We start from the raw sequence: 10,554 nt of genomic DNA, 5'->3' as shown, positions 1-10,554 counted from the left end.
GGTCCCGCCGGGCTGGGTCCCCCCTCCCGGGGATAGGCCCCGCGCCCGCCGCGCCGCTGCCGCCCCGGGTCCGATCTCACCGGCGCTCCTGTTCTCTCTCGCAGGAGGCAGCAGTACGTGGGGAAGCTCAAGTTCGCCTCCTTGGAGGCCTCGCAGGGCTCGAAGAAGCTCGTCGTGGCCACCGAGGAGAACGTAGTAGCCGCCCTGAACTCCCGGAGCGGCGAAATCTGTGAGTGCGGCGGCTTTGGGGCCGAGAGTCAATGCGGTTGTGCTGGCTTTTCCTCCGGAAAGGTTAATGCTGCGGGTTGGGCCGTGGCGGGCGGGAGGGTTCAGCCGGCAGGTCAGAGCTCTGTCTTAGGACTGGCTCTGTGAGCAGCCCAGGGTTAGACATAATAACACAGAAACGCCTTTGTGGGATAAACGCCGTTTTCCCCCGGCCCTGTCTGTTGCAGTGTGGCGCCATGTGGACAAGGGCACCCCGGAAGGAGCCATCGATGCGATGCTGATCCATGGGCAGGGTAAGTGGAACGTGCCGGGGCTGGCAGCGCTCCTGGAATGTGGACCCAGCGTTAGAGCACAGGCTGGACCTGCAGAACCCATCCCTTCTTTGGCCCATGGTGGGTACGTGTTCTGTGTTCATCCCCCTCTCCTCCTTTCCAGATGCCATCACTGTGTCCAATGCCGGACGAATTCTGCGTTCCTGGGAGACCAACATCGGGGGCTTGAACTGGGAGACCTCCCTGGACACTGGCAGGTGGGATTTCCTCTCTGCAAGGGCTGTTTCTCCTGGTAGTGCTGCTCTGGGAAGGAAAAAAATGGGTCATGGACTTGGTCTGGGCTTGCATTGTGGAGAAAGATTAGTCAGATGTAGAGTTTCTAAAACAAATGTTGGGTGAGTTCTTTATGAATGCCTGAACCTTGCACAGAATCCCAGAACCACAGAGGTTGGAAAAACCCTCCCAGACCATTGAATCCAACCTGTGCCCAATCCCCACCTTGGCACCAGCCCAGAGCACTGAGTGCCACGTCCAGGCCTTCCTTGGACACCTCCAGGGGTGGGGACTCCAAACCTCCCTGGGCAGCCCCTTCAATGCCTGACAGCCCTTTCCATGAGGAAATTCCTCCTGATAGCCAATTTTAACCTCCCCTGGCACAGCTTGAGGCCATTTCTTCTCATCCTGTCCCTGTTCCCTGGGAGCAGAGCCCAACCCCCACCTTGCTGCCCCCTCCTGTCAGGGACTTGTGCTGAGCCTCCTTTTCTGCAGGCTGAGACCTCTCAGCCACTCTTGGTGCTCCAGATCCTTCTCCAGGGTAAAATAGGAAAGTAATCCCCTCACTCCTTGTGTCTGTGCTCAGTTTCCAGGGGGCTGCCCTGGTGGGGCTCCCCGAGGCGGTGAAGTACGTGGCAGTGCTGAAGAAGGCGGCCCTGTCTCTGCACTACCTGTCCAACGGGCACCAGAAGTGGGTGGAACACCTGCCAGAAAGGTGAGAGCCCCTGGAAGGAGAGGTGTGAGCCTCTGGCATGGGGCAGAGGGACAGGGGCTGCACCTGCCTTGTGCTTCTGCAAACAGCAGTGTCAGAAGGTGATGCTTGGTGGTTGCTGCCTCTCTTGCAGTGAGAGCACTCAGTACCAGCTGCTGTATTCCCGTGGGACTGGAGTGATCCACGTGGTTGGCATCGTTCCCCAGAGCCACCTGAACGTCTTGATGTTCAACGTAGAAGACGGAGAAATCACCAAACAGGTAGTGGAGCCAAAATGCTGGATTTGATGTTAACAAATGTGCTCCCAACCCTGCGGTGTGGTGGGCAGAGGAATCAACTGTGGTACAGAGAACCCTCCCTTTCACTGAGGCATTGCCTCCAAACTCAGGGATTTCATGGCTGAATGTCCTGAAAGCCAAACTGAGTTAGACGGGCAGCTGTTAGTCAAGATTGTTCCATAACCCTCAGGCTGACAGGTAGCTCCTCCCAATCACGGATAAAAATAATCCTGCCTTAAACTGCTGTTGGTGTGCACACTGTTTCTGTGAGGGCTGTGTCCTGCTGAGCCCTGGCTCTGTGTGTCTGTGCAGGTGAGGGTGGCAGCCCCGTGGCTGCGGGCCCTGGAGGGCTCCTGTGGCGTGGTGGGGGAGGCGGTGCTGGTGTGTGCGGACACGGCCGCGCGCTCGCTGCACGTCTGCGCCCTGGACACGGAGCAGGACATGAGGCACATCCCGCTGCAGGTGAGGAGTGCTGCAGGAACATTCCCTGTAATTCCTTGCCCAGCTGCTCTGGTGCCTGACCCAGCCTGCTGGTGAACTGGGGAGTGATTGGAGGTGGGAGATCGTGATTTGTAAATTGAGGGGAGGGTGGGAAAGCTTTTTGTCTGTTACTCCTTCTGGATCGATGTCTTCAGCGCTTTGCTCCGGTGGAGCCTCAGCCTCCCTGCTCCTGCTCTGTCCCCTGACCCAGGGAATCTCTCACTGCTGCTGAGGGGAGGAAGGTGTTGGTCTCAGTGAAGGACAACTCTCCCAGCACACGTGCTTGTCTCCCTTGCAGTCCCTGGAGCTGGAGTTTGAAGATGACTTCCAGGCCAGGATCTTGGCCACTCAGCCCAGTGTGACCGGCGCCTCACGGACTCAGTTCTTCCTGCAGCTGTCCCCAAGCCATTTCTCCCTGCTGCAGTACAAGCAGGGGCTGCTCAGCCACCTCCGGGACTTCCAGCAGGTATCCAAGACAGATGTACCAGGGAGAGGGCCAAGTGCAGCTGAACATCCTTCAAACTGCTGGGCCAGCTGGCAGGTTTAAAATATCTCAGTAACTCTGAGCATAATGGCTCAAAAACCTGTGGCAGGTCAGCTGTTCCCATCTCTTTGAGAAGTGCTTTCAGTCTTTTTTTTTTGTAATTTTTTTTGTTTGGGGAAACAATACAATTTAAAATTTGGCTGTGACAGTTCATATGTTTTTAATTCCCCTGTGGTTTGATTTACTTCACAAGTCATTTTTGGTGAGGTCTGAGAGTTTCTTGAGGTTTTTCTTTTTAATGATTTCATGCTATTTTTTTTCCTTTCCAGGCAGCTCTGGTGAGTTTTGCAACAACCGGGGAGAAGACGGTGGCCGCAGTCCTGACGTGCAGGAGTGAACTGGTCAGCACAATTCCTGTACTCTGGGACCAGCCCAGCCTTGGCAATGAGCACTGGGGGTGGGTTCCACAGGTGTTTCACAGGCCCAGGGATGGGGAGTCCCTTGAGGAAGAGGAGGATTTGATAAGTTTCAGTGATAACACAAGCAGGGCTTGATTATGTCCAGCTCAGGCTGTGTCTGGCTCAGTGAATGTCCTGTTTCAGCCCTGTGGAAGGTGGGCATGTGACAAGGAATTGGCTTTAGTGATCCACAGAGGATTTCAGTTCTTGGGTGTATGAAACACAGTTTCATTTTTATCAGAAACAGAACAGAAGAGAGCTGTTTCCTGCCTGATGTCACAGGCGAGCTGAGACTTGTCAGGCAGTTGGAAACCTAATTTTTTTATGCTTTTACTGGCATCTGAAGCCATGTTACATTTCTTCTCATCCTCGCTTCAGAAACCTGGAAGCTCTGATGGCCTCCATGCTGGCAGTGCTCTGGAGGATGCCCGGAGGCAGGTACGGGCTGCTCTTGTTCCCAAGTTCTTGTCAGTCCATTTTATTCCTTTGCCTGCAGGAACAGAATGACAGAGGTGTTATACCAACTATACAACCTAAAAATACAGCCTAAAAATATCTTGAAGCCCCAGTTCTTGCTGGGCATTGAATCCTGCTGCGGAATTTAGTGTGATCTGTGTGTAACCCCTGTTCTCTGCCCTGTTTGCTGCAGGATTCCTTAACCTGCTCCAATCAAACCTACAACATAAATCTCTACCTGGTTGAAACTGGGCAAAGATTGTTGGATACCACAATCACCTTTAACCTGGAGCAGGGAGGGGCCAAGCCACAGCAGGTGAGCAGGGAGGGGTTATTTCAGTCCTTACAGTGCCATCCCTTCCCTGATTTGGCAGGATGGGAGCCCTTTAGCCAAGGGGAAAAGCATTCCAGGGGTTACAGCATCACCCTGCCTGCTCTGCTTTCACCTGATTCCTGCTTTCACCCGATTCCTGCTTTCTCCAGGGAGATGATGTGATCATTAATCTTGTTGTTTTCCTTGCCTTTTTTTGTTTGGTTTTTTTCCCAGCTGTACATCCAGGTTTTCCTGAAGAAGGATGACTCTGTGGGCTATCGAGCCTTGGTGCAGACAGAGGACCACATGCTCATGTTCCTCCAGCAGCCAGGTAACTCCCACAAACAGCTTCCTCCATTCATAACAGTCACCAGGAGAAAATTCCACGTCCTCAAGAATTATATTTTATCATTACTTTCCTTGGAAGCTGAAAAAATTGTTTTAACTCTTCTGAGTCCCATGGAAGACCTCTTTCACCCTCGCCCAGACAAACAGTTCTGCCTTGTTTTGTGTGGGCAGAGCTTTTGGATTTCAGGAGGTTTCTGCAGATTTCAAATCTGTTCATAGGATGAGAGTGTAAGTCCTGGTGTAGATCTTCCTCAAAGGTTTTCAGAAAAGATCCTCATGGCAAAAATGTTAATTTGCAGAAAGGATTGAAAGTCCCATCTCAGTGATGGGAATTCTCTGGGGCTGTAAAGGAATCCAGGAGTTCACGCTGTGCTTCTCTTGTTTTAAACAGACTCAATGACTGTAACCCTTCTGAAACACCAGATTGCTTTTACTGACCCTGACGTTTTCTTCCCAGAAGTGGCTCCAGTTGCATGAAGGATTTGTCTTTTATGAAACAGTTAATTTAATGATATTAGATACTTAGACACTGTTCTGCATTTCATCAAGAGGCAATTTGAATTTCCAGGTTGCACTCTTACGTTGAGTGAGTCACTTCACAGATATTAAGTTGATTTTTGATAAGATTCTGCTCTTCTTTCCAGGAAAAGTTGTGTGGAGTAGGGAGGAGTCACTGGCAGAGGTGGTGAGCCTGGAGATGGTGGATCTGCCACTGACTGGTGCACAGGCTGAGTTGGAGGGAGAATTTGGAAAAAAAGCAGGTGAGTTTAACAGAACTACCTTTGTGAGTTTGTTTTCCTTCCTAAATAAATGTACGTATTGTTTTCTCTTTACTCTGAGCTGAGAGATTAATTTAAATCTCTACTGATACCAATTAAAATGAGCAGAAATAAACCCTTTTCTGACTAAACTTTGGAAGTCCAATCCAGATGACCTGAATGTCTTACATTGTTACATTAAGAAAGCAGTCAGCAGCAGTAGGAGGGATTTTGGCCATGTCTCCTAAATGTTTCCTGTGACTCTTTCTGGAAGACTCGTTTCCAATAGCTTTTTTTTTTGCTTTGTTTTGTCTTTCCTTGCTGTCCTGGATGCAGCCATCCAAGGTAACCCCATCCTGCATGGAGTGTGCTCTGCTCCTGCCTAATGCTTCCTGGTGCCACTGGTCCCCTCTGCTTGCTCTCGTTGGGGCTGAAACAGAGTTGAAATCCAGTGTTTTGGTTATTCTAAGAAGTTAAATAAAAACCTTGGTTGGGCAGAATTAAGTCTTTTTAATTCCTCTGGATGCAGAGGGATTTTTGTAGAGGTGGGGGAGCTCTAGGTGGGCACAGTGAGAAGGAGCACGAAATCCTCTGCATGAAGGTTTGCTTTCCGTCGATCAGGGTGTATTTTGGAATGAGTGTGGAGTGGGAAAGGTTGGTAAATGCCAGAGTCTGTCACAGAAATGGCAACTGTAACATTGCAGAGTGGGAGGCAAGGAGTTACCCCAGGTTTGTGCATGGCAGCGTTTGACACCATAATTTCAGCTCTGGGTGGGACGTGTGTGTTTTCCCTGCTGTTGTCACTGTGGGTGCCGTCTGCAGATGGTTTGCTGGGAATGTTCCTGAAGCGACTCTCATCCCAGCTCATCCTGCTGCAAGCCTGGACTGCTCATCTCTGGAAGATGTTCTATGATGCCAGGAAGCCCCGGAGCCAGATTAAAAATGAGATTAACATTGACAATTTGGCCAGAGATGAATTCAACCTCCAGAAAATGATGGTGATGGTCACTGCCTCAGGGAAGGTGAGGAGGCTGGGATAGGGATCTGGTTCTAGGCTGGAGCAAAGAGTCTCAGCTCTGAATTCCCAGCCCTGTTTTTGGCCAGGCTTGGGCAGAAATCATGGGAAGATGCACAGGATGTTCTGTGGTGGCTTTAAAGTGGGGACTAAGACCCAGCTTTCTTTGGGATACAACAGAGGACGATGCAGTGTTTGAACAGGAGAGGTGTTTCCCTAAACTTTGGCTTTCCCATGTGTTTTTCCTCAGCTTTTTGGCATTGAGAGCAGCTCCGGCACCATCCTGTGGAAGCAATACCTCAGGAATGTGAGACCTGGCTCCTCCTTCAAGCTGATGGTGCAGAGAACAACAGCCCATTTCCCCCACCCTCCACAGTGCACTCTGCTCGTGAAGGACAAGGTGAGGCCCTTTCCCTGCCCCTCCGCTGGGCATGGAAATCTGCCCTTGGACAGGGCAGTAAAACATCTTCTTGGGCATCATTTGGTTGTCACTGATGGGAGGGGAGAAAGATCTGGAGGGAAGCAGACACAGAAGCCTAGGAAACCTAAAAATGATGATGGCTGTGATGGACAAATGTGGGATAAATGTTTGGACAAATGTGTGTGTCCAAACAGAATATTTTCAGGATGGAATAGCTGAACCCCAGCTATGAACATCAGCAAGTAACAGTTAGAAAAACACCCTTTTTTTTGACTTAGACAAGAGGTAAAACTTAACCTGTTTTTCAGGAAACCAGAATGAGTTTTCTGTATGTCTTTAACCCCATCTTTGGGAAGAGAAGCCAAGTAGCTCCTCCTGTTCTGAAACGTCCAATTCTCCAGACTTTGCTTCTGCCTATTATGGATCAAGACTATGCCAAGGTGCTGCTCCTGATTGATGATGAGTACAAGGTAAATTGCTTTGCCTGGAGGCAGTTTTCTTCACATTCTGGTTAATTATTCCCCTCCCTTTCGGAGCAAGATGGAAAAAATGCTATTGAGCCACATTTCACGCAAAACTATGAGGTTATTCTGGTAAGACAGACCTTATCTTGATAAACATGTTAGAAATCGTCTTTCTGGCTCATTTTGGGGTGGTTTTTTTGTCTGTGTCAGTTGTTTTCAACCTGTGTGTCAATTCTCTTTTTCCAGGTTACACCTTTCCCAGCCACTAAAAACGTCCTTCGCCAGTTAGAAGAAATAGCCCATTCCATCTATTTTTACCTAGTTGATGCTGAGCAGGGAAAACTCTCTGGATTCAGGTTGAAAAAGGTACGGAGGACCCATTACACTTCCCTAAATGCCCTGTGGATAATGGCAGATCTCTGTTTCCTTCACGGAGCTTTGCTCAGAACTGGAGCGTTCAGCCTCAAAACGCTGTGAAACTTGTGAAATCCCAAAGCAAGCAAAGCTGCATCCTGCTGGTGGAGATGGTGTCCTTGGAGGACAAGATCCAAGCTCCCACGTGCTTTTTCCCTGCAGGACCTGAGCACAGAGGAGAGCTGGGAGGTGGCCATCCCCACGGAGGTGCAGAGGATAGTGATGGTCAAAGGGAAGAGGTCCAACGAGCACGTGCACTCCCAGGGCCGCGTGATGGGCGACCGCAGCGTCCTCTACAAGGTGCTCCTGCTGCTCTGTGTGGGCTTTTTGTTGAGGGATTATCCCACAGGAAGATCCCAGTACCATTCCCTGCTGCTACGTTGGGATGAGCTGCCCTGTGGTGCCAGTTTTGCTTTTTGGGCACCAGTGTCTCTGCAGAAAAACGCTCATTTTGGAGGTTTCTTTTCTGAAATGTTTTCATGCAGCAGTTAAGTCAGTCAGGGTCTGATACTGGGGAAATAGCAGCTTGATTTCTTGAGGTGATTTACACTAATTTGTTCACAGTATGTCCAGTGCCAGATGAAGTGCAGAAAGGAGGTGTCTGTGGCACTGATAGGGGGTCTCAGCTGTTTCTCCTTTGTCCCTAGTCCCTGAACCCCAACCTGCTGGCCGTGGTGACCGAGAGCACGGACACGCACCACGAGCGCACCTTCATCGGGATCTACCTCATGGACGGCGTCACGGGCAGGATCATCCACTCCTCTGTGCAGAAGAAGGCCAAGGGGCCCGTGCACATGGTGCACTCCGAGAACTGGGTGGTGGTGAGAGCTGCTTCCTGTTTGGGGTGACCCTTAAAAGCACAGGCTGAACAATGTTAAGGTGATAAAAAGTGGTTACCTGTAGTGAAGGTCCTTCATGGTGCAAAATGCACACGTAATGCAGGACTCTGACAATTTTACAAGTTTAACAAACGAGCAAGCTTAACAGAAATCATCCAGTTAGAGGCACAGTTAATTAAGTAATCCCCTCTTTTGGTTCTGCCCCCACTGAAGCCCCCCCTTGCTTCTCACCCCCCATTTATTATGTCTGTGATATATGGAGAAAATGAGATGTCTTTGGATCACTCTAGACCAAAGACTAAATGAGATTCCAGCAAGGTTAGCTTATTGTTCTGAAATCTAAGGGGAGGGGTAGGAAGGTACCACAGTTAGTTAAGGAGCTATATAGCTTTACAGTAGTAGTCTAGAGAGCTACAAATAGGTGTAAAATGTATAAAAAGCAAAGATCTTCTGGCATCAGGGGCAGTTCCTGAGTCTGCATGGAGGCAGTTTTCTGAGCACCCTCTGTGATTTCCCTGCACCTTTGGCTGCTTCCCTGATTCTCCTAAAACTCGTGGTTGCAGTACCAGTACTGGAACACGAAGGCGCGTCGGAACGAGTTCACCGTGCTGGAGCTCTACGAGGGCACGGAGCAGTACAACGCCACAGCCTTCAGCTCCCTGGACCGCCCCATTTTGCCTCAGGTTCTCCAGCAATCCTACATTTTCCCCTCTGCCATCAGTGCCATGGAGGCCACGATCACCGAGCGGGGCATCACCAGCCGCCACTTGCTCAGTGAGTACCTGCCCCGTGCTCAGGGGGGAGCGCTGAAATCCAAGCAAAATGCGCTTTGCTGCCAAAAACTCGTGCCTGGGGGTCATCCTGGGCTCCTGCAAGTGCAGGGATAAGCACCAGGAGAGTGTTTCTGCTGGCTGTTTGGAAGACGCTGTCAGAAATGGCCATGGGGTGCCAGAGTTTCCAGTGGTGCCCAGAGCAGCAATGGCCATAAACTAAAACCCAGTAAGTTTCATCCCAGCGTGAGGAAGAACTTTTCCTTGAGGGTGGCAGAGCACTGGCCCAGGTGCCCAGGGAAGGCATGGAGTCTCCCTCTCTGGAGACATTCCAAACCCACCTGGATGGATTCCTGTGCCGCCTGCTCTGGCTGACCCTTCCTGGGCAGGGGGGTTGCACTGAGTGATCCCCAGAAGGCCCTTCCAACCCCAGCTGTTGCGGGATTCTGTGATTTTTAAGATGCTTTTCCTTTAATGCACAGTTGGGCTTCCCTCCGGGGCCATCCTGTCCCTTCCCAAGGCTCTGCTGGACCCTCGGCGCCCAGAGATCCCGACGGAACAGAGCAGGTAGGGAAGGAGTGAGAACCTCTCTTCCTGGGCTGCGGAGAGGGCTGGATTTTGTGTGTCATACGTTGTGTGGAGAGGAACAACTCGTTCTGGCTGGACTCAGGGCAGTCTTTGCATGGAATGAAGGGGGGTTCCTTCAAGGTCAAAGGTTGGACTCGATCTTGGAGGTCTGAAGGATTCTGTGTTTCTGTTCCCAGTCTGTGATGATGGGATACTTTTGTCTGTATTACAGCAGGTCAGTCATTAAACCAGCCTGGGCTCTGTATTCTTCAGGAGGAGCAGGCAGAGGACCTGGATTTTTTGGAGTTAACACTTATTTTTAAAACTTTCAAAGCCTGAAAGGAGGCAGCTCTAGTTTAGCCTGACCTGGCTGATAGATTGGATTTTCATCCTGCAGCAGTAATGAATCTGCACTGAGAAAAGCTGCCAAATGTGCTGTTCTAGGTCAGCTTTTGATAATCAGGGTAGGAAACACAGGTGACATCCCCTGTGGGCTGCTTGGCTGGGGTTTGATGTCTCTTGTGGTGCCTTGCAGGGAGGAGAACCTGATCCCGTACTCGCCAGACGTGCAGATCCACGCCGAGAGGTTCATCAACTACAACCAGACCATCTCCAGGATGAGGGGGATTTACACAGCCCCCTCTGGCCTCGAGTCCACGTGCTTGGTGAGTGCAGGGTGGAGGCCTCAGTGTGGAATCTGGGGGTGGATTCCAATGTCAGGGAGCTCTGTAACTCCCAGAAGGCGGCTGCTCACAGCTTAAACATCACTCCTTTCCATCAGAACTGTAACCCTGAGTGCATCATTTTGGGGTTTTGTGCTCCAAGCTGCATCCCCAGCTCCTGATCTCACCCCTGCAGGTTGTGGCCTACGGGCTGGACATCTTCCAGACCCGGGTGTACCCCTCCAAGCAGTTTGACGTGCTCAAGGACGACTACGACTACGTGCTGATCAGCAGCGTCCTCTTCGGGCTGGTCTTTGCCACCATGATCACCAAGAGACTGGCGCC

General features: G+C 50.9%; 1 protein-coding gene across 1 annotated transcript in view; it reads left to right on the top strand.

Annotated features, from left to right (window-relative positions):
* The window catches only part of EMC1 (ER membrane protein complex subunit 1), an 11,733-nt gene that overhangs the window by 238 nt on the left and 941 nt on the right, over positions 1–10,554 (top strand). The window contains exons 2-24 of the mRNA XM_017735074.1: positions 37–229; positions 453–518; positions 661–754; positions 1,357–1,485; positions 1,616–1,742; positions 2,073–2,222; positions 2,539–2,706; positions 3,054–3,125; positions 3,561–3,620; positions 3,832–3,954; positions 4,186–4,282; positions 4,944–5,060; positions 5,394–5,402; positions 5,880–6,079; positions 6,323–6,472; positions 6,802–6,963; positions 7,204–7,323; positions 7,534–7,671; positions 8,019–8,192; positions 8,774–8,984; positions 9,463–9,547; positions 10,083–10,212; positions 10,406–10,552. Of these exons, the coding sequence (XP_017590563.1) occupies positions 37–229; positions 453–518; positions 661–754; positions 1,357–1,485; positions 1,616–1,742; positions 2,073–2,222; positions 2,539–2,706; positions 3,054–3,125; positions 3,561–3,620; positions 3,832–3,954; positions 4,186–4,282; positions 4,944–5,060; positions 5,394–5,402; positions 5,880–6,079; positions 6,323–6,472; positions 6,802–6,963; positions 7,204–7,323; positions 7,534–7,671; positions 8,019–8,192; positions 8,774–8,984; positions 9,463–9,547; positions 10,083–10,212; positions 10,406–10,552 (2,922 nt within the window). The remainder of the gene's footprint in view (positions 1–36; positions 230–452; positions 519–660; positions 755–1,356; positions 1,486–1,615; positions 1,743–2,072; positions 2,223–2,538; positions 2,707–3,053; positions 3,126–3,560; positions 3,621–3,831; positions 3,955–4,185; positions 4,283–4,943; positions 5,061–5,393; positions 5,403–5,879; positions 6,080–6,322; positions 6,473–6,801; positions 6,964–7,203; positions 7,324–7,533; positions 7,672–8,018; positions 8,193–8,773; positions 8,985–9,462; positions 9,548–10,082; positions 10,213–10,405; positions 10,553–10,554) is intronic.

Source organism: Corvus brachyrhynchos, unplaced genomic scaffold (assembly GCF_000691975.1).
Source record: "Corvus brachyrhynchos isolate BGI_N302 unplaced genomic scaffold, ASM69197v1 scaffold525, whole genome shotgun sequence".
Taxonomy (NCBI): domain Eukaryota; kingdom Metazoa; phylum Chordata; class Aves; order Passeriformes; family Corvidae; genus Corvus; species Corvus brachyrhynchos.
Note: the sequence above shows the minus strand (reverse complement) of the source record. Positions and strands in the feature narration are given on the sequence as shown.